A 23,186-nucleotide genomic window follows, 5' to 3' on the forward strand; every position below is an offset into this window, starting at 1 on the left:
ACTGTGGGCGACTGAAATCATCTGAGAACCGTATGAATGGCTCCATAAAACACACATTCAAGTACCATAATGTGATCATAAAGCCGGACTTTGTCTTTCAGCTCTTAAAATACCATTAAAATAAATTAGAGGGGGAGGAGTCAAGAAGTTCTAACAATGGCACCTTTAATTTCTGAAGCCATGTTTATAAATTACAATCCTCCCTTATAAAACGTCCTTCAGGGGCACCTAGGTGGCTCAGTCAGTTAAGTCTCCAAATCTTGGTTTTTGCTCAGATCATGAGGTCAGGGTTGTGGGATCAAGCCCCATAGTGGGCTCCACGCTCAGCAGGAAGTCTGCATAAAATTCTCTCTCCCCACTCTCCCTCTGCCCCTCCCACTGATCCTTCTCTTGGACAAAAAAAAAAAAAAAAAAAAAAATAGGATGTCCTTTAGGATCATCCTGGGCAGCCGGTCACCGAACTTACCAAACAGTATTGAACTGGTCTGTTTTTTTTTTCTTTTCCTTTTGAATTCTCTTTTCTTTTTAAATTTTTTTTTTAATTTATTTATTGACAGAGAGAAATCACAAGTAGATGGAGAGGCAGGCAGAGAGAGAGAGAGAGAGGGAAGCAGGCTCCCTGCTGAGCAGAGAGCCCGATGCGGGACTCGATCCCAGGACCCCGAGATCATGACCTGAGCCGAAGGCAGCGGCTTAACCCACTGAGCCACCCAGGCGCCCCTTAAAAATTTTTTAAAAAAGATTTTATTTATTTATTTGACAGACAGAGATCACAAGTAGTCAGAGAGGCAGGCAGAGAGAGAGGGGGAAAGCAGGCTCCCTGCTGAGCAGACAGCCTGATGTGGGGCTTGATCCCAGGACTCTGGGATCATGACCTGAGCTGAAGGCAGAGACTTTAACCCACTGAGCCACCCAGGCACCCCTCTTTTTTAAATTTTAAAGTAAATTCTATACCCAGCATAGGGCTTGAATTACAACCCCTAAGATCAAGAGGTGTAGGCTCTACTTACTGAGTCAGCCTGGCTAGGCCCTGGTCTGTTTTCTTATTCCAGAATCCAGTTAGGAGGCAAGCTCCCTCCAGGAAGGAAAAAAAGTGTGTCACTTAGTTCTGTGGAACCAGTGCCTAGAAGGATTGACAAAATACGTATTTAATCAACATTTGTTGAATGAATGACTGAATGGAAACAATCTACCAACTGTCATGGTCATCTTGGAATATTTATTTATTTATTTATTTTTAATTAATTTTTTCAAAATATTTTATTTATTTATTTGACAGAGATCACAAGTAGGCAGAGAGGCAGGCAGAGAGAGAGAGGAGGAAGCAGGCTCCCTGGTGAGCAGAGAGCCCGATGCGAGACTTGATCCCAGGACTCTTGAGATCATGACCTGAGCCAAAGGCAGTGGCCTAACCCACTGAGCCACCCTGTTGCCCCCCATCTTGGAATATTTAATTCTTTTTTTCAGTTTTGCCCCAGAAAAACTCACTTCAGAACATCTGAAGTCGATGTTAGGTAGTTTAACAACACATCTGTATTAAACAAGTCTCACTCCTGACTGGCTTCCTTTGTAAAGGGCTCAATCCTGCGCTGTTCCCAGCCTTAGGATGTCTTTGAACTACTCAAATGTGGGACAACCCCTGCAGCTTTGGTTGGAATCAAATTCCTACCACTATCTGAATTCTTGGAACTCCGAGCTCACTGTAGAAAAGGGGATCTCTTTAAGAGCCCCCAGAGGAACCCATCTTGATGAGATTTCTTTAGTCCCAAGTTTACACACACCCTGGCCAGGCTTGATCAGGCAACTAATGAAGTTTGTGACTCACGGTGTTTATTGTCAAAGCCACTGAAAGAGAGGCAGACTCTACTTGTATCTGAACAACTGAAACTGGAAGCTTTCATAGAGACTGAAATGTCTCTGATGGCTTTTTCCATCTGTGAGTGAAAATCTCCTTTCTTCTGGGATTGTGAAGCTTGCGCAGTGAGAGCTGCTTCCTGGCTGTCTGGAGAAGGCCAGTCTGTGGTAGGAAGGGCTGAGGGCAACAGAGGGAAGGAGAGCCCAGAGACTTGGGGGGAGAAAGCCAAGAGCAGAGCCTCCAGTCTCTTCATGGAGCAGTGCTGAAAACTGGTTTCACTTCTGGTTTGTCAAGTTCCATGGGCTAATTCACTGCCTTTTTTTGTTTAAACTAGTTCAACTGGGTTTCTGTCATTGGCAACCAAAACATCCCAATATAAATGATTACTTTAAGGCCCACTCAGAATCTTAAATGATCATTAACAGGCAATGGTTAAATATTTACCTTGGGAACATTGAAAGAATACAATATATATTTTTTCTGAGGATTTATTTATTTATTTATTTGTCAGAGAGAGAGAAAGAGAGAGAGAGAGAGGCAGCACACAAGCAGGCAGAGTGGTAGGCAAAGGCAGAGAGAGACATAGCCTCCCCACTGAGCAAGGATCCCAATGAGGGACTTGATCCCAGGATCCTGGGATCATGACCTGAGCCAAAGGCAGCGGCTTAACTGACTGAGCCACCCAGGTGTCCCAAGAATACAATATTTTTGAAAAATAAACAAGCTACTCAAAGTGGGATAAATATAGGTTTATGTTTACAAATGGGAAATTGATAGTATATTAGTGAGTGGAACGTCATAAAAAGGATTATTTAATTCCATGAATTAACTCTAAATCCCAAGTGAAAAGAGTGAGAACTTAAGAGGGTAGCTTCTGTGTGTGCACGCATGTATGTGTGTTTGTGTTGGCCAAAGTCAAGAAGATACACTCATATGTAAAAACTTATCTCTTGGGACTATAATTTCAAATGACTTAACTTAAGGCTGCCTTTTTATTATCTATTTAAAAAATTGTTCTGCAAAAATGAGTATTACTCAGGTATTTTAGAAAATATGGACATCTCATGGGGTGGGTGCTTGGGTGGCTCAGCTGGTTGAGCATCTGACTCTTGTTTTCAGCTCAGGTCATGATCTCATGGGTCACGAGGTCAAGCCCTGTGTTGGGCTCTGTGCTCAGCAGAGAGGCTGCTTGAAGATTCTCTCCTTCTGCCCCTCTCCCCTGCCTCACACTCATGCATGTGCACACTCCCTCTCTCTAAATAAATAAATAGGGGTTGGCTGGGTGGCTCAGTAGGTTGAGCATCTAAAATAAAGAAGAAATATAGAGCATGAACAACTTCAATAATAAAATCCTGAATTATTTAAGGATCTTCTATACTCAAATGTCTGTATTTTCAGATTTGGAAATAGAAAGGAGATACACACATCTGTTATCAAAGAATGCAAATATCCTGTTCCCAAGGAAATTAACACTACCATCAGGTGTATTCTCAGGGGAATTATGCAGGATGACATTTCGTGTTTTATACAGCTGAACCTTTGGTAAAATTTTAGGGGAGATGCCCATGATAAATTCTTGGGTTTCTCTTGGCTCCTCAAACATCAAACATCCTCCAACATCAAATTTCAAATCTTGTAGTTATCAGTATTTATTTTTCACATGGAAGCAAACCACAACAGTGGCCAGGGTTAGACCCTCTTCCTGGAGTTACTCTTCTGGGGTATTAAAAGAATAGTTCATGTGTGATATCTTGGAAGAGCTTAAGAATTAACATTTTATTTCTTCTTTCCTATCTGGAAGTACTGAAGGGAGGAATACTATGGTCAGAGAAAACCACCCAGCTGCCTCCCTGTGCAGACAAGAACAAGTTATCAAGTAAATCATAAAAGTGCCTCTCACTGATGACGAGGAAAATGGCTCTCCTTATCATTTTCCTTCCTTCTCAACTAATGGCTTCAACCTTCTCCGTTGATCTTCTGCTCTAAATCACCAGGACGAACTCAGTTACCTTATTGAATACAGAGTATTTATTTTGATATCTATAATTGATGCTTCTTGATGGCATTCTGCAGAAATTAAAAGATAACCAATTTATAAGACCTCCTTTGCCCCAGAGCCGACCAACTCATTTACCATCCTCATGTTACCAGAAAAATGAAGTAAAATGCCACTTTAGATGGCCATGACAAATTTCTCTAATCACAAGTGGAAAACTTTAGGAAGAAACATATTCGGAAGAGAGAAAAGAGACGCACATGTTATAGTCATGTTTTTTTTTTCCTTTTCCTTTCGTGAAATTCGTTAAGTGAAAATAAGGCCTTAATTTGTGTAGAGTGTATTGTGTTACAGTTTAGTTCTCATCTGAATCTATTGCGTTTATTAAGATTTCATTGTTGAAATGCTTGCACAGTAACAGTATAAGGACGTTTGGAATATCACCTGTAGCACAGCCCACAGAGCTCCAAACAATGTAGGAATGTTTGCAAATTAATCCTCTTTACATCCCAGTACATTTATTCATGTTGAGTCCACGAATGGGGAACGAGAGATTGGATTTCAGAGTGGATCAGCATATTCTATCACATTATAGGGAAGAGATAGGAGGGTGACTTAATTAGGATACACACAATATGTGGCAGATACAGGGGCCAAAAAAAAAAAAAGTGCTATTACCTGAGTATGCTAAATGGCAGATAGCTACATCCTACAGTGGTTTTGCGTGTGGACTTTGAATCATGCCTCTACATTCATATCCTAGCTTCATCACTTCCATGCTTGGAAGCAAGTTTCTTGACTTGTTTCGTGTTTCTCAATTGTAAAATCGAGGTCATTCATGTAAAATCCAAATCAAACCTACCTCATACAGTTGTTGTGACAACTAAATAAAATAATACACAGAATGATTCTGGCACATATGGTAAGCCCCAAAGTTAGATATTCTGTGGTATTATTTTCTCCATTGGAATACATTGCTGAAGTCCTAGCATAAGTGAAAGAAGCCTAAACCCTTGGATCCTGTTTTACCTCTAGTCAAGAAAAATCTACTTCAAGATAACTATAAGCGCTTTCAAGAAAGCAGTCAATTGTAGTCACCAAATCTAAACAGATTTTATGTCAAAGGTCACATAAAGTTTAATATTACAATTTTTTTTAAAAAAAAATCTCTACACCCAATGTTGGGCTCAAACCCACAGTTCTGAGATCAAGAGTCTTATGCTCTACTGACTGAGCCAGCCAGGTGCTCCACTTTCGTGTCATACTTTACCTGTGCATACACGTACTCATTCAGTAATGTGTATGGGGCACACCCCAAGCAAGGCATGGGTTTAGGTGCTGAGGACTCAAAGCTTGGATAGGATAGATATGATTTCTGCTCTGCTTCCAGACTGGGACAACAAGAACTGGACTCGTTGTAACAGCAGAGATAGAAAGGGTAGGAGGAGAAGAAAGTTCCAGAACATCATAAACTTAGTACCTAGAAATTGGTGGTTTTAGCTGCTTTGTAGGTTTGAGGTATTTCTTTTATGTTCCTGGATTAATAATGTGTCTCTCTACACCTCTCTCCATTCCACCCTCTGTATCCTCACGTATCCCTCCTTTTCTGGGGGTTATTCCACATTTGAAAACTGAAGGATGCTAAATTCCTGGTCCTTTCCCCTCCTCGAAGGCAGGGACACCTGGAGAGGGAAGATGGTAGTGCTGCCATAGGAATTCATGCAAAACACTTGGCCTCTCTCCCCTTAGACTGATCCAGGAGGGAGTGAAAGTGGAACGGGGAGGTAGGGAGTCACTGATTCCAGGTAGGTGGGGGATTCTTGGCAAGCAATCAGACTACTAAAATATGGAGTGGGGAAGAGGGGAAAAACACACAAGGTCAAGCTTCCTAGTGGTCTGTAGGGGCATCTGTGACTGCACTTTAAGACGGTATGCCAAAATGTGCATTTTTATGGGAAGATTCATTCAACGTATATTTTGAGCATTAACTCCATACAAAACATTGTTCTAGAAACCGACATGTCTGTAAACCAAACTGCTGAAGTTCCTGGCCCTGCTGGGGCTTACACTCTAGAGGATGATATGGACCATAGGTTTGTTCTCCAAAAGATTCTGTGTTTTAAAAATGCTCAGCAATCAAGAGGCTAGACCTGTGGTCCTCAGTGTTGTATACCAACACCAGGGCAGGGGGATCTTAAAAGTCCAGAGGAGAGAACCCGTTCCTGAGATTCTGATTGGATGGATCTGTAATTGGGCTTGGGAATAAAGCTTTAAAACTCCCACTCATTTTGATTCAGTTAAGTTTGAGACAAACTGATTGCTTCTTTGAAAAGAGAGTGGAGATGAAGTTTCTCTCACTAAAAAGAGCCAGGAAAAATTGGCCACTTCCTTCTTTCACAAATATCCCAGGAGAGAAGCATCAACATTCTTCCTTTATTTTTATTAGCTTAGAATAGCGCCCTACAAACAGTACTTCCAAAACATTTAATGTGTGCCTATATATTTTAAGCTTTAGAAGAAAGAGGAGGACTTATCATCATCATCTAATATGAGACCCCAAATGATTTCCTAATTGTTTTTCCAAATCCTACTACTACTAATGTAAGTTTTTATTATATGCCACTTTACAAGTATTCACTTTACAAGCTGGGCACTTTACAAGTGTTCTATGTAATACTCCCCCAAACCTTGTAAGGTATTGTTATGCTTACTTAGCAGGGGAGAAAGGAGGGCTCTGAGGGGTCAAGGAGCTTGCTCAAGGTCACACAGAGATTGGACCCGTGGGAACGTACACCATAGGCTGGCTCTCAACCCCGACGACAAGGACCACCGCAGCATCCCACCCTTTCTGAGTCCCCTCCCTCCCTTGTTTAGCACTTGGAATCTTTTGTGACCAAAGAAGAAAATACATGTTATAAGTCACTGAGGAAAAAAGATTGCTTAAGAGACTCTCGATTTGGAGGCTATTTGGGGGAGGGCAGCCTTCCCAATGCAGGGTAATATTTCTATAGGTAGCCCCCGAGCTCATTCCCAAACCTAGCGGGGATAGACACTCGCTAGGCTGGCACCCCAGGGCGGCACTGATCCCCAGGCTATGAATTCCGAGAGGCGGCTGCCTAGGCCCCGCCCCCGCGGGCGTCTGGACTCGGATGCAGATCCCAGACCAGTGGGTGCCTACTCCCCCGCCCCCACGGGCGCCTGGACTGGGGTGCAGATCGCAGACCAGTGGGTGATCTTAATCTCGTGGTCCCGGGGCGGGTCCGAAGGATTCTCGGCTCAGTCAGGAACTTGAGCCTGGGACAGATGACTGGCTCCAAAAGTCTTTGCTGAAAGAAAGTTAAAAAGCTAGGTTCCTTTTAGGTTGAAGGCTTGAACCGCCCCCAGCCATTTGGCTACTTTCCCGTGCCTATAGTCTTCCCTGTGTCCTAAAAAGTTGGCTCCAAAGTTTAGGGGTGTCCCCAAAGTTCACAAGGATCCCAGGTAGAGGGCCAGCGGACCCAGCGTCACAGAGACACTGGCAGTCCCAGCTCCAGGACCCAAATCCGTGGGCGCAGGCAGGCAAGGGTCAGGAGCGCGCCTCAGGTCGGGTCCACCTCTGGGGTACTAGAGGGAAGTACCGCGGGGTGTGGGGGCGGGGGTGGACAAGCCCGGGAGGGTGACCGACAGCGTGGCCAGCCACTGGCCGAGGGCGGTGAGGAGGCTTAGGCCGGCGTGAGTGCGTGCGTGTGTGCGTGAGTGTGAGCGCGAGGGTGAGTGTGTGAGCCTCCCCAACCCCCACCTGTTTGAAATGATTTTAAAAATGCCAAAGCCAGACTGACCGTATTTCAAAAGTTGCAAACAGTCGGGGTAAAACACGTGGACATGCCCCTACCCAGTAGTGATTAGCTGACTCGAGGGCAAGGAAAGAAAAGGAGGAATAAGATGGGGGCGTAGAGGGGACTAAATCTCCTTTTGGAGGATCGGTTTTAGGACCCAACGGGAAGCACACTGGAATCTCTCCCTTAGGGAAGGAGAGGTGGGGCGGGCCGGCCGGCAGGCGGCCGTGGGGCGCATGCGCGCGCGTCTCCTCTCGCCGGCCGCTGCGCTCGGCGGCGCGGAATAGAATGAACTGTAACAAAACAAGCTGAGCCTTTGTATCTGCTTAAAGGGGCCGCAGGCACTTCCCTCCTGTCCCCCCCAACCCCCGCTCGGCAACCGCGTCTCCAGGGCTCCCAGCAACTGGCTGGAAGGGCTTCCCTCACCCTCAGGAACAGCCCGCCAGCGAGGAAAGGCGAGCCAGGCGGGAGGCAAAGAGGAGACACCGCATTTCTAAGAGGCAAGAAAGGAAGGAAGGGAGGAAAAAAAAAAAAAATAACCCAAGCGGCGCAGAGTGGACTCTGGTCCGGGAGAGAACGATCGGGCGCCGGAACGTGGACCGAGAAGCACCGGAATGCAAACAAAGCTCGCGGGCGCCTGTGCAGGGCTCGCGGGGAAGCCCAGAAAGTTTGTTTTATGATGGCTTGAGTGCGCGAGTGTGTGCAGGGGAGCGAGGCTGCCAAGTTTCTCTCTCCCGTTGCGTTATTTTGGGGGAGATGTCTCTCCCATGAACCAGCGGGGGCTTGGGGACTTGTGCTGTGGGGGGCACCTGTCTCTCATTGCATTATTATTTTTTGTGTTGGGGGGGAAGAGGGGTGTAACCCATCATGTCGAGAGTGATCCAGAAGAAGAACCACTGGACTAGCAAGGTTCACGAATGCACCGTGAAGCGGGGACCCCAGGGTGAGCTGGGGGTGACGGTGCTGGGGGGTGCGGAGAATGGGGAGTTTCCGTATGTTGGAGCGGTGGCCGCGGCCGAAGCCGCGGGGCTTCCCGGCGGCGGCGAGGGCCCTCGGCTGGGCGAAGGGGAGCTGCTTCTGGAGGTGCAGGGGATCCGGGTGTCCGGCTTGCCCCGCTATGACGTGCTGGGAGTCATCGACAGCTGCAAGGAGGCCGTCACCTTCAAAGCCGTCAGACAAGGTAAGACGGGACGCGCCTCCGGGAGGCGCCCGCAAAACGGGGAGAGGCCTGCGGAGTGCCCCCCGCCGCATCTCGGTTTCCCGCGTTCCTTCTGCGAGCGCAGCTTAGAGGGGAAGTTGGGGCCGTGCGCCCTGTCGTGGTGAAATAAGCAAACTTGTTGAGAGGTGGTGGGTTGTTTGCCCACCTGCGTTGGAAAGGGGAGGCTGGATTTGCGTCGGGAAGCGGGGAGACTTTTCCCTGGCCTGGTTTGCCAACCTGTTTTCTCAGCCACCAAGTGCAGTGCCGCTTCGCCTGCGCCGGAGGGAGAGTTGGGAAACTGAGGCAAGTGGCAAAGTGGACGGTCTCCGGGCCCTGCTGGGGAGTGATGCAGCAAGCGCAGCCGCTGCATTCCTTTGCCACTTATCCGTTCACAGACCCGGGGAATGGGTATGAAGGAGAAGAGGGGTCTGTGGTTACTGACGTCCTCCCTCAGGAAATCGGCTTCACCTGGTATCCCTCCAGGTGGGTTGGGGTACGACCGCCCTGCGGTTCCTGTGCCCGCCGCCTGAAGATCCTGCATTCACCCCAGAGCTGGATGACGCATGTGTCTCGGTCGTGTGGCCCAGCCCCAGGCGTGGGGGGGAGGGAAAGGAGTATTTCTGTCAGCGCGAATCGAGCCCAAGTTTATGCTGCCTCCACCACCACCACCATCGTTATCCTTGATAATGATAATGGTAGCTACTCTGCACTGATAGCTTACTACGTGCCAGGCTCTGTGTTGAATGCTTTCCTTGGCTGTTTTGTTCTGATTGCCAATTCTGAGAGCGAGTTGTTTTTAATAAACCCCAGGTTGCAGGTAGGGAAATCGGCATTGACATTGGATAAGTTACTTGCCCAAGGTCACACAAATATCAGAAGTGAGGGTTTGACTCCTTAATGCAAGCGGAGGAGGAAGAGGTGGGGGGATGACCCCCCTGGGCTTGAGGGCTTGATTTCTAGGGGAGGGAATAAAGTCAGATTCCTCTCTTAGAAGCCTGTAGAGGAGTGCCCACGTCTTTGATGACTGCTGCTGGTGGGGAGTCCCTTGCCTCTCAGTGTGGTGCAGGTAAGGGGCTGTCTCTTTATCAGTCCAACAGAGAAGGAGTTGATTCCCCTAAAGGATCACTTGCACGAGCAAGTACCATGACACAGGTTCCGCTCCATGAAAGCACCAGAGGAAGTGGCAATGTTGAGCATGGTGAAAAGTTCCCATATGTGCCTGCGGGCCTGGAAGGGCAAGCAGCAGCTGGAGGAATGTGTTAAAGGAAAGGAGGGCTGGCTTGGGCTGAGCAGATCCTTGGAAACAAGCCTGTTCCAGATGAAACAGAGGAGGGGGCAGAAAGCTTTGTCAGGCCTTTTGGTAGTTTGAGGATCTATGCACTGACACTTAAGAAAAGTTCCTACCATTTATGTCCTCATCTTCTACTTGCACACCTCTTCCGGGAAGCCCTCCAGCATGCTGCCACGCTGAACAAACCCTTCTTCCTTTGGGCTCCCCTAAGTGTGTATGTTGTAGTTCTTTTACTTCCTCTAAACTATGAGTTAGGCCCCTCTTCTCATTTCTGTACAAGAGACTGTGACTTATTCATTGTGCATTTCCTCAGGCTTTGCTTGAGGTCTAACACCTTCTTTTCCTGAGAGTATGTCCTCATTAGTAACCTGGCTTGCCTTTTAGGTATTATATAAGCTAATAAGTGGAAAGTGTGCAAAACAGGGCCTGCCACATAGTAAGTGCCCAATAAAGATGAGCTATTATTGTGTAAAATTGAATTTATTTATTTCTAAGCCTAGCTTTTGGTGTTAGGAACCTGGATTATGAATTCAATGCCAGTACGTGAATTGTTAGGATTTGCTAGAACTGTAGAGGAAACACCGTGTCAAAGCATTTGATGGGAGCAGCCACAGGTCTCAGTACAGGGGTATTTTGGAGAAACGGTTGGCGGAAAGACAGACAAGGGGTAGCTATCCATCTATTATCTGTCTAGTGGGTCCTGTATGGGGGCTTGTTTTTAATGTGCAGTATGCCAGGTGTGCCTGAACCTCTTCTGTCCACTAGTCCTCAAAGATCCAAGAGCTACTGTATCTCATCATGGTGGGTCAGATAATCAAGTGTGTTCGGAATCAGACACCTCTGAATGGAAAGAAAACTGTAGTGTCTCCAAATGTTATTTCCCTTCACCCAGAGCCATTCTGTGTGCTGCACAGGACTGTTCTTAGCAGGTGTGTGCGTGCGTGTAAATCTACTTCTTCTACTCAGGAGAGCATAAAGATGGGGATGGAATCCACTGCAGTGTGAAAGCTACTATAATTACATGGGCACAGTTCTTCCAACATCTTCATTACAGAAACATGGCACTAGGAAGTATTTCACCAGTCTTCTGTGCCCCCTATAGCAAGAATATGAGTTAAATTGTATGACAGGATTGTTCGTACTATGTCTTCATTGCTATGTTGTAATCATATTAGATAAACTCATCCCGGGTGTGTGGGAAAGGAAAATGTTACTTTTGTGTCTCCTGCCCCCTGAGCTAGCCACTCCCAGGGACACAGGGCACTTTGGGTACTGTCGGTATGGAAATGTCACGGTCTTCTTGTGGGAGAAAATTCTGCTGTTTCTATTTCATGGCAGCTCCCTGGAAAGATGCACAGACTAAAATAGTCTGTAGCAAATGGTATTATATGAAGCAGGACTGGATCATGAAGGAACCAAGCTAAATGGATCTACCAGGTTAGACTTGGTTCATTTTATTTTATTTATTTATTTTAAGATTTTATTTATTTATTTGACAGAGAGAGAAAGGGAGAGCATGAGGGGGGGTCGAGGGGATGGGGAGCAGCAGGCAGAGGGAGAGGGAGAAGCAGGCTCCCTGCAGAGCCAGGAGTCCAACTCAGCTTGATCCCAGGACGCTGGGATCACTAGAACTTGGTTCGTTTTAGATGGGGAAGACAGTCTTTTGTCACAAAGTGCCTAAAAAAATTTACAGATACACATATATGTTACATGAAATATGTTATTTTGAAAAAAAAATGCTATTTTGTATATTACATATATAATATAGCATATACTTTATACTTTGTAAATAAATATTTACTGGTAGTGAAATGCACAGATCTTTAGTATATAGTTTATGAGTTTTGACAAATGTGTATGTTCATTTTATCTTTACCCAAATCAAGATACAGAACATTTTCATTACTCTAGAAATTTTCCTCCTATCCCTTTCTGGTCAGTTCCGGACACCTCCTCCAGAGGCAAAGGCTATCTGATTTCCTTTATCATGGATTAATTTTGTCTATTATTGATGTTCATATGAATGAAATAATGCCATATGTACTCTTTTGTGCCTGACTTTTTACACTCAAAATATTTTGCAGATTTCATATTGTGTCATTGTTCTTTTTTTTAAAGTTTATATATATATATATCTATATATATATATATAGATATATATATATATATATATATTTTTTTTTTAAGTCAACTCTTTACCCATCATGAGGCTCAAATTTACAACCTCATGATCAAGAGTCACATGCTCTGCCGACCGAGTCAGCCAGGCACCCTTTATTGTTCTTTATTGTTGAGTACTATGCCATTGTAGGTATGTGTGTTTATACGTGTGTATACACACACACACACACACACACACACACACACACACCAGTTTTTAAAATATTTTTGCTTGTCATTGGGCTTTGGACCGTTTGGCCATTTTTCACTATTGTGAATATAGGTGCCAAAATATTCCAATTGCTCCGCATTTTTGCCAGTCTTCAGTCTCGTCTGTCATTTGAATTGTAGCCATCCTAGTATTTGTGGAAACAGAAAAAAAGGTGATTAAGGAAACTTTGCTGTGGGATATAAGCTAAGCACTTGTTTTAGAATGTGGAGGCCTTTATGGACATTCTGTTTTTTATTCCTCGCCCCTGGACACAGGTGTCCTGAACTGAGGTCCGCAGAGTTTGGGTAGCCTTTCCAAGAGTCATACAAGTGGCAGAAGTCAAGCTGACAGGCTGCTGTGTTGGATGCCAAAAACCCCTGCTCCTCATTCCTGGGTCGGCATGTCTCAGAGTAGGGTCCCCAGACCAGTGGCCAGAGCGTCACCTGGGACTGGTTAGACACTGGAATTCCTGGACCCCACCCAGGTGGTGCTGACTCCCAAACTCTGAAACTCCTGGAGGTGGAGCCTCTGGGGCAGTATTAAAGAGGCCCTGGGGTGATTCCAAGGCATGCCCAGCTTTGAGAATCACTGCCTGAAGGTACGGACTGACAGTTAGAAAAGGACCCTTGACAGCGGACCTGGGTTCCAGAACAGGCTTTGCCAGCTAGTGCTGTCGTCTCCGGCTCTGGGCCAACCTTTCTTCATTGTTTCATGCCAGAAATAAAATGGCCGTGGCCTGTAGGTCCTTTGCATTCCTAAAATGCTGCACCTCCATGAGTAACCCCGACTGCAAAAGCTTAAGATGGTGTGATTGTAATTTCCCAAAGTGGTGGTATCCTAGGTCATGCTTACATATTTTCGTAGGTGAAGTCTGTGGTTTTGTAAATTGCCCGGAAGCTGAAACCGCCCACATTTTAGACAGAGCAGGGACAATAAATAAGACACAGCTTAGAAACCACACCACCACCACCAGACCCTTTTCCTCACTGAAATGAGGGTGTTGTGACCACACACAATTGAATAGAGTTCTTTGTGCCTTTTTGTGTTTTGTTCTGATGTGTGTTTATTTTTGACCCATTGGACTATACTATAATAGCTCTGTAACAAAGTCATTCTCATTTTATTTTATTTTATTTTTTAAAGATTTTTTAATGTATTTGGGGCCAGGGATGGGGGAGAGAGAGGGAGAAGCAGACTCCCTGTGGACCTGATGCAGGGCTTGATCCCAGGACACTGGGATCATGACCTGAGTGGAAGGGAGATGCTTTACTGACTGAGCCCCCCAGGGGCCCCAGTCATACTCATTTTACAACACAGAAGCCTGTCTTTCTTGGTGTCCTGTGAATTCTGCTTCAGGGTCTCTGGGTTTGCTTATTCATCCCCTGAGATGGTCACAAGACGGATTCTTTTCCTTAGTGTCCCTTCAGAGAGAAGATCATTGAGTTCCCCATGGTAGTGTGCTGCTAGATGGCTAACAACCCGCTCTGGTAGAGGGGAGCCTCAGATCTGTAGCATATCTGGAGTGGGGAAGAGATACGTTTGATCCATTCTACAGAGCCAGTCTGAGCTCCTCCCAGCATACCCCTGACCTCCCTGTAAGACAGCTCTTGAGTTACAAGCCATCCCCTCATCCTGCTTTGTGACTGTATAGCCTTGTCTCAATTTAAAATTATCTTCTGTTTCTTCTTTTTTTAAAGTTAATTTTTTTTAATAATCTCTACACCCAACATGGGGTTTGAACTCACAACCCCAGATCAAGTGTCACATGTTCTACCTGCTGAGCCAACCATGCGCTCCTTGTTTCTTCTTTTTTGTCTGTCTCTCCTCCCCCTAGAATGTAAGGTCTGTGAAAACAAGAAGCTTTTCTCACTTGCTTACCCCTCTTATTTCCCAGGGCCTGAAACAGTAGCTGGCAAGTCCTAGGTGCTCATTCACGTTTGCTGGACACGTGAATGGATTTTCCTTTGTGGCTTCGCATTCGTATGATATGTGCAGACGAGGCTGTCTACATCCTTCCCCCTTTACTGCCCATTCATCTTTTATTTCTTCGGACGTAGGATCCTAATACGTTCATTTTTCCCTTGACCAGATCCTCCAATCATCTGATTCCCTGTGTCTAATAATTTATACGGAGCTATAAATAAGTAAATGACCGACAAGGCTTAATGAATTATATTGAAGTATTTCTGCTTGTTGACTCTTGCTGGAGTTTAAGAAGGGAAATTTCAGATGCTGAGCAGGCAGGATGGTGAGGGGCTTCTCCATTTTTTGTTGATACGGGGTCTGCTCTATGTCAGCACCTGTAAGAATGACACCTTACCTCTGTTTTTTTGTACGATTGTCCCTGAATACAATTTTTCTAGCCAAGAGCAAATCAGATCTTTGCTGCAGAAAACAGTCTGATTTTTGTCCTCTCTTGCTCTTAAATTGAGCTTTGTGTTTATAGGTCTTTTTTTTTTAAACTTAAACTTTCAAAATCAATCTTTGTATTCTTTGTGCTGAAAGACCACTCTCCAAGGGGTATTTTTAGGTTACCCTGTGGAACATTCCACAGCTTTTAGAAAAAATAATGCAAGGACAGGCAACCCAACTTATCCATTGTTTCCAGTGGCCACCCTTGGCCAATGGCCTTGTTCTTTAAAAATAGATTCACTTGACCTTATGATGCAATGGCATACAGTTGGCTCACTGCATATGTTGGCATTCATTACCCAGCTAGTCTAGGAGGGCAGAATTGATGATATCCACCAAGGGGAATTAAGTGGTTTATAAGAGAAAACATTCTGACATCTCCTTACCACAAGGGTTTACATGAAGGATGTTGCTTTATAAACGATGGTTATTTAATGCAAAACACCGGTCTCTGATGTTAGTGGTCCCTTCCTTGAGTCTGTATATATGTGTAACAGGATATACTGATTTTGTGTACGCTGAGAATAAAGGCTGTCAAATTTGTTAAGGGCTGACATTCACATCCTAAAAAAGTAGGATACTGCATTCTTGCCTGTCTTTATGCAGCTTTTATGAGAGATCTATAACCTTGAAAAATCCCTCATAAACACTAGAGCTTTGCTGTGCGGCACCCCTATGGATGTCTGCGTCGATATGGTATTTCTTGTGAATTTGTTTTGGTGTTTCCACGGCTGTACCCCCACGGGTGTCAAGGACGTGCCTATCATATGGATTTGTAGTAAAGTATCCTATGCAGAGCCCGGAATGTTCTGGATGCTCACCTTTCTGAAGGCATGTCACAAAATTAGAAGATGGAATTTGAAGATTAAATAATACTCTTCTCTTTTTATGGCTAAGTAATTAAAGAGTGGAGAATCCATTACTTATAATCATTTCTTCAGTCTTCATCTCAGACTGAAAACCGACGTCCTCACAGTGACTCACTCATGAGGCTCCTTCCCCTGATCTGGCGCATGGCATTTCACCGCCCCCCGCCCTGACTCTGGTCCATGATCTGCTAGTTCCCATCTTGAAGGCTTGCTGCCTCCTGAACTTCCAAGTCTTTCCCAAATGACACCATCTCCATGACACCTTCTTCGACGACATTGTTGGAAGCTGTACCTTCACTGCTGTTCGTTACCCTCTGTAGCCTTTCTCTGCTTTATTTCACTCCATTTCAGGGAGCTTGCTTCGAAATAAGTAAAATCCTTATTTTGTCTCTCCTGGAAGAGAAGTTCTGGGAGGGCAGGGACGTTGTGGGTGTGTTTGGTGCTGCGTCCTCAGGACCGAGAGCAGGGCCTGGTGCGTCCTCCTGGTACGAGCATCTGTTGAACGTCTGCTGTCAAACGGAGAACTCGAATAACTCTCCCCTGAGCCCGGTTGCCTCTGAAAATTCCCGTATTTGAAAGTCTCTGAAAAATGGGTAATCCATGACGGCTCACATTAACGTCGATGTGGGTTTGTCATTGTGCGTGTGGCTGAGTAGAGCTTAGCCAGTCAATGAAGGAATCTTCTAGAAGGCAGCGTTGGCAGCCAGTTTCAGCTGGTCTTCATGGGACGGGTTTCAGGCAGCCCCTGAGTGTGTCAGGGAACTTTGCAAACTCTCTCACCCTCAAACGGGCTGTGAGAAGTTCTTCTGGGCACTGCCCGCTGTGTGTAGAGACTTTTTCTGTTCCTACCTCCGTTGCCATGAAAAAGAATTGCATAAGAGAACGACATTCTCCCTGCTCAGGCGTCCACCCCACTGTGATTGCCATCGGAGGCATTCGTGTGCACCTTTAATGGGACACAGTTCTGTTTTCCACAATAAGACTAATCTTCCAGCTTGTCATGAGACAAGACTAGAAGCTCTCTTATGGGCAGTGGCCTGATGGTGCAATTAAAAGGGGATTGTGCCCCGGTGATAAGCGACGTTTCAGAATTACTGTTCTATACGGTATTAACAGGACAGCAGAACTGCTTGTAAGATAACCCACTAATATCTATGTATTGATGTGTTATACACGTGTAGGTTTTGGATGTAAGCTGCTGTGGATTAGAAGCCAGATTTTTAAATTTGCTAGCCAGGTAACTCAGGCCAAGACACTTGACCTCTTTGGGCCAGGGTTTTCCCATCTGAAAATGGGGTACGAGCGATACCTACTTTCTAGAGTTGATGGAAGAATAAAAGGAGGCTTAAGTAAACCACATGGCACGGGGCCTGGCCCGTAGCTCAGTATATGTTGGCTTCTGTTATTGTCTGAATGTTCCTCATTTGAAAGCACTCCAAAGAGAAGAAAGAATCTCCTGAGAGATAGAAATTGTGGTATAAGTTTCCTGGAGAGCTTTTTAAAGTCTAGAAAAAAAGCTTCATTTTTCTGCGTGATTCAGATGCCACTTTTTTTTGAAACGGCTGTGGTTGGATGAGTTCGGACAAGTGAGAAGGAAACTCTGGACCTCACCATGTGTAGGTGGAACTTCTCTCATGTTGTCTCCAGTGGTGACGTATTGATTCTAATTATTGTCTTTGGGTCCCAGGTTGTACAAAGACGTAGGGGACAGAGAAGTCCTCTCTCTCCTTCCTAGAAGTCCCAAGGAGAATGATCCTGGAGAACGTGACACAGAGATCCTCTGACCTACCTGGCACTGTATTTGGGCTCCCACCTCATGGGTGGCAAGGGAAGCCGTGAGGCTTGGGGTTATAAGGGTTTGGAGTCGGACTGGGTGGGTTCAAATCCAGGCTCTGCCACTTCCAGATGAGCAACCCTGGGCACGTTAACCTGCCAGAACTCCATTTTCCCAGTAGAAAATGAGAGTAATGCCTACCTCATTGGCTGCTTGGGAGGATTAAATGGGAAAATGTACCCAGAACACTTAATCCTCTGCTTGGCATATAGGCAGGGCTTACCAAAATACCTACATAATAGCAGCTGTGATGATTTTCTTTTGAGAAATGGACACCATCAGTGAGTTCCTCTAAAGCAGTGGTTTAAAATGGAGGGTGGTTTTGCCCACTCGGGGACATTTGGCCTTGCCTGTAATCCTATTTGGTTGTTACAACTCAGGATGCGGGAGTGCTGCTGGCACATCGGGAGTGGAGGCCAGGGAGGCCGCAGAACATCCTACAGTGTACAATGCCGCCCCCCTCTCCCCAGGAGAGAGTTATCCATCCCCAAACAGCCAAAGGCTGAGGTTGAGAAACCCTGGTCCAATGTATAACTTCAGGGTTGAGACCGGGAATCTGAATTAGGAGCAGTAAACTAATCGTAATTGTTATTTATGGATCTTCTGATAGGTTGCCGAGACCCAGGTTAGGGTTTTGCCCGGGTAGATGATGTCATTCTCATTTTAGCCATGAGAAAAATGAGCTAGGAGTGGTCACATCATTTATCCTCACCCCCAGGCACCTGACCCCAGTGAGATTCAAGTTCAGATCTGCCTATTTTCCAAAATTTGTGTCCTAGGAGTGTGTTGACTTTGTAGCCGGGAGCCCTTCGGTCCTCCTACTGTGGGGGTCACTGTGGATGCTGCCTGAGAGGGTGCAGCATGCTTGGTGACCCCACTGAGGATAAAGCCTAGAAATAAATTCCCAGAGTGTTAAAGGGCCGTGACCCAGAACGAGCCGCTCCGTATTGTCAGGCTCTACTTCTTGCCTTCCTCTGTTTGCTCTATTCTTCGTCACCAACACGGTCATTTCCTTCCTCCTCTGTGCCCTCTTTTTTCTTCCCATGCACATCATGATTTCAAGACAATAGTGTCTTGTCATTGCTGATTTGCCTGTCTGTCTCCCCTACTGGCTTATGTGTTTCTTGAAATCTTGAAGGCAACATCCCTGTTCTCTGTTTGCCATCTCTGCCCTGTGTAGGTAGGTGCTCGAGAAAGATCTGCTCAGTAGAATTCTTTGAGGGTAACGAGTAGGCATAACTTTTAACTAAATTAAAAAAAAAAAAAATTCTTGCCTAAGATCTTGTTGGCTAGAAACTCCGTGGCTTATTTTTAAGGCATATTAAATATACTTAGCCATATGTCTGACTTTTCTGTGATGATTTAAGATGGTTCCCTGCCAGTTGTTGTAGCATTTTGAACTGTGGGGAAAATATTGAATTAATTGTGCTGAAGGTCTTAGAGGGCCTGTATTCTGACCAGATGTGTGCAGGGATTGAGCCTGTTGCTTACATCATGTGGCCATGGAAGGCATCCCTTCGCCTTGATTTAAATAGAGTCAGTATTTTACCACCTGGATCCTTGGCCAAGCATTGGAATTTACATCTGATGGGGAGAGCATGCTCATTTCCTCCTCCAACTATCAGCCTGTTTAAGTCTGTGTGACTTGGTTAAGAATTCAGAACTCTAGATCAAGTTGTTTAAAAAGAACTTTCCTTGGTGTTAGAGCATGTAGATTTTTTTTTTTTAAACCAGGCATCGGCATCTAGATTTTGGTTTCTAGTCTTTTAAAAAACTCAAATGTTACTGTGACCTCAAAGAACGTCAGTGACCATTTGTAGTTGCTGTGTGCTCCCATGGCTCATGTTATTTCCCCCCCGCCCCGTGAAAGTTACTTATTTCATTTAAACAATGTGTATAATACAGAAGGATGTGAATATGAAAGGAGAATGTATCTACATTGTCTGTAATCCCACTCAGGGAAATAACACACATTCATACTGTATTTAGATCCAAACACTCACGCGCGCGCTTGCACACACACACACACACACACACACACACACACCCTTTTTTTTTTTTTTTAAGATTAAAAAAAAAATCTTTGCTAGAGAGAGAGAGAGATCACAAGGAGGCAGAGAGGCAGACAGAGAGAGAGGGGGAAGCAGGCTCACCGCTGAGCAGAGAGCCGGATGCAGGGCTCCATCCCAGGACCCTGAGATCATGCCCTGAGCCGAAGGTGGAGGCTTAACCCACCGAGCCACCCGGGCGCCCCACACTTTTTCTTTCTTTCTTTCTTTCTTTCTTTCTTTCTTTCTTTCTTCCTTCCTTCCTTCCTTCCTTTCTTTCTTTTTTTTTGAGGGGGGTATTTTTTTTAGGTGGGTCTTTTTCTCATGAAAATTTGGATAATATGACACATGCTGTTTTGTGGGTTTTTTGTTTTGTTTTGTTTTGTTTTGTTTTGGTACCTAACAGTATATCATGGATGATTTTTCTTTTCTTTTTTTTTTTTTTTTTAAGATTTTATTTATTTATTTGACAGAGAGAGATCACAAGTAGGCAGAGACGCAGGCAGAGAGAGAGAGAGAGGAGGAAGCAGGCTCCCTGCTGAGCAGAGAGCCCGATGCGGGACTCGATCCCAGGACCCTGAGATCATGACCTGAGCTGAAGGCAGCGGCTTAACCCACTGAGCCACCCAGGCGCCCCATGGATGATTTTTCTATACTACCAAGATATCTATTTTGTCATTGCAATGGCTGTAGAATTGTTTCTGGTTGTGCAATAACAACCATGCTTTGAGGATGGACATGGAATGTGTAGGTTGTTTTCCTTTCCTATTTTATGCAATAAATTGATGAATATCCTTATATTTCCATTTTACTGAACCTCTTCAGATTATTTTCCTTGTACCGAGGTCTAGAATGCTTGGATCACATAAATTTTATCTTCTTATTTATTTATTACAAAGATTTTACTTATGAGAGAGAGAGAGAGAGAAAGAAAGAGCAAGGGGAAGCACAGAGGGAGAAGGAGAGAGAGAGGCTTCCAAGCAGACTGCACTGAGCATGGAGCCTGACAAGGGACTCGATCTCATGACCCTGAGATCATGACCTGAACTAAAACAAGAGTCAGACACCCATCTGACTTGGCCACCCAGACACCCCTGAATTTTATCTTGTTCTTCTTCTTTTTTTTTTTTAAATTAAGATTTTTATTTATTTATGTGATAAACAGAGATCACAAGTAGGCAGAGAGAGAGAGGGAAGCAGGCTCCCTGTTGAACAGAGAGTCTGATGTGGGGCTCAATCCCAGGACCCTGAGATCATGACCTGAGCCCAAGGCAGCGGCTTAACCCACTGAGCCACCCAGGTGCCCCGAATTTTATCTTCTTAAGACTCAGAGAGTGTATCATTTATCTTCTTAAGATGCAGAGAGGATATCAATTTGTATCCCTGGCGCTTGTGAGAGTCTTGTATTTCTTTCTTTATTTTTTAAAAAAGATTTTATTTATATATTTGACAGATAGAGATCACAAGTAGGTGGAGAAGCAGGCAGAGGGAGAGGAGGAAGCAGGCTCCCTGCTGAGCAGAGAGCCTGATGTGGGGCTCGATCCCAGGACCCTGGGATCATGACCCGAGCCGAAGGCAGAGGCTTTAACCCACTGAGCCACCCAGGCGCCCCTGTATTTCTTTATTTACCTCACTTATAACACATACTACCTAGCCCTGTTTTTTTTTTTTTTTTTTTAATAATAGGACTTACAAACACAAATGCTGAGTAAGTATTCCAAAGGGCATTAAGGACTGGTGGGGTCTGGGGTAAACTGGAAGGACACATTTTGTTCAGAGGGAGCAGTTGCTACTTTGCTACCCCCTATTGCTGACATGGGGGAACATTGGCCAGTGTTGCCAGATTTTTCAAATTTTCAAGAGAATCCAGAAGGTTGAATTGTTAAAAAACGCACTTTGGCAATTTAAAAATGTAGGTTCAGGCTTCTTCCAAAAGCATGGATGAACCCAACAGAACACATCTGGGAGCCATATTTGGTCTGGGCGATGAGCTTGTGGCCCCTTGTTTATGTGTTTGTCTCTCTCACTTGATGTCTCTCACACTTCATCTGTTCAAGAGCCATGATCTCATTTCTTACTCCTGTCTGTATTTTCAGAGCCCAGGATAGTGACCAATTCACAGCGATGGTCAATAAATATGTGTTGAAGTGAATAATAAGTTCCAGAAGCGGTCCAGTTTGTCCCTGTAGTCTGCTGGAGGTCCAGCTGGTGACAGTTGGAGATGATATATTTTGACAGCTGATCATAATTCTTGGAGTATTTTGTCTCAGGGTCCTGGTCTGCTGAGTCTTTGAACTGGGTGCAAAATGGCATCTTGATGACGACATTTTTATGAAATCGTCCTGGGAATGGTATATGTTTTCTTTTTTTTTTTTTTTTTTTTTGGTATATGTTTTCTGCTCTGAGATAATTTTACTGTGAAATGTGTGGCCTTCCAAATTAAAAAAAAAAAAAAAAAAAGAATGAGTTTTAGGTATACCTCTTAGGTTTTAAATATAGCAGGAAAATCTCCAGTAACACAACTTTCTTGGATATTGTATGGATAAATCAGGACTCTGACCTTTACTCCAAGCGTAGACGTTTTCAGAACATGATTAACCTCTATGACCAGTGGGTATCTGTTCTTCTGCACCAGGATTATATGGTAGAATTTTGTTTTTGGAAAATGAAAGCGGGCTTTCTTGGCTTCTTCTGTTTTGCATAATTCACGTCAGGCACCAGGTCTGCTGTGCGAGGATGGGGAAGGGGACTTAGATAATTCAGATTACAGGTTCAGTCAGTGCAGTTTTTCTGTCAAGGAGCCAAGCAAGGGAGCCCTCTATAAAATAAAAACTACAGAGTTGGCAGCAAAAGCCCAAGATGGAGTTTGGATTTTGCTAGGTTTGAATTTGGACCGTGTTTCTTTTCTTTCCTTTCCTTGTCCCTGTCCTTCTCTCCATATCTCCATACCTGATTCAAAGTAAGAACATTCTTTCTTTAGGGGTGCCTGGGTGGCTCAGTGGGTTAAGCCTCTGCCTTCAGCTCAGGTCCTGATCCCAGGGTCCTGGGATCGAGCCCCGCATCGGGCTCTCTGCTCGGCAGGGAGCCTGCTTCCTCCTCTCTCTCTGCTTGCCTCTCTGCCTACTTGTGACCTCTGTCAAATAAATAAATAAAATCTTTAAAAAAAAAAAAAAAAGAACATTCTTTCTTTAAAAAATTAAATTAAATTAAATTAATTTATTTGAGAGAGAGAGAGAGAAGTAGACTTCCCCACTGAGCAGGAAGCCTGACTCGGGCTCAATCCTGGACCCGGAGATCATGACCTGAGCCGAAGGCAGATGCCTAACTGACTGAGCCACCCAGGGGCCCCCAGAATAAGAACATTCTAATAGACCGTCTAGGAATTTAAATCATAGATAGTATATTCTCTATGTACATAATCCAGGACTTGGGATGTGAGACAGAATTAAAGAGTTTTCCATCTTGAGACTCTGTGTCCTGATCTACTTCCTTTGTTA

The 23,186-nt window shown here is 44.9% G+C and overlaps 1 protein-coding gene across 24 annotated transcripts in view; it reads left to right on the forward strand.

Annotated features, from left to right (window-relative positions):
* The first annotated feature begins 7,580 nt into the window (after positions 1 to 7,580).
* Positions 7,581 to 23,186, forward strand: part of MAGI1 (membrane associated guanylate kinase, WW and PDZ domain containing 1) — a 627,461-nt gene continuing 611,855 nt past the window's right edge. For 23 of the 24 annotated variants that reach the window (XM_082726685.1, XM_082726703.1, XM_082726704.1 and 20 more), the window contains exon 1: positions 7,900 to 8,846. In XM_082726685.1, coding sequence (XP_082582811.1) covers positions 8,534 to 8,846 — 313 coding nt within the window. In that variant the 5' untranslated portion in view covers positions 7,900 to 8,533. Of the gene's footprint in view, positions 8,847 to 23,186 lie in introns of all 24 variants that reach the window. The other variant, XM_082726709.1, reaches the window with a different exon arrangement.

This window comes from Mustela nivalis, assembly GCF_964662115.1.
Source record: "Mustela nivalis genome assembly, chromosome: 1".
Classification (NCBI taxonomy): Eukaryota; Metazoa; Chordata; class Mammalia; order Carnivora; family Mustelidae; genus Mustela; species Mustela nivalis.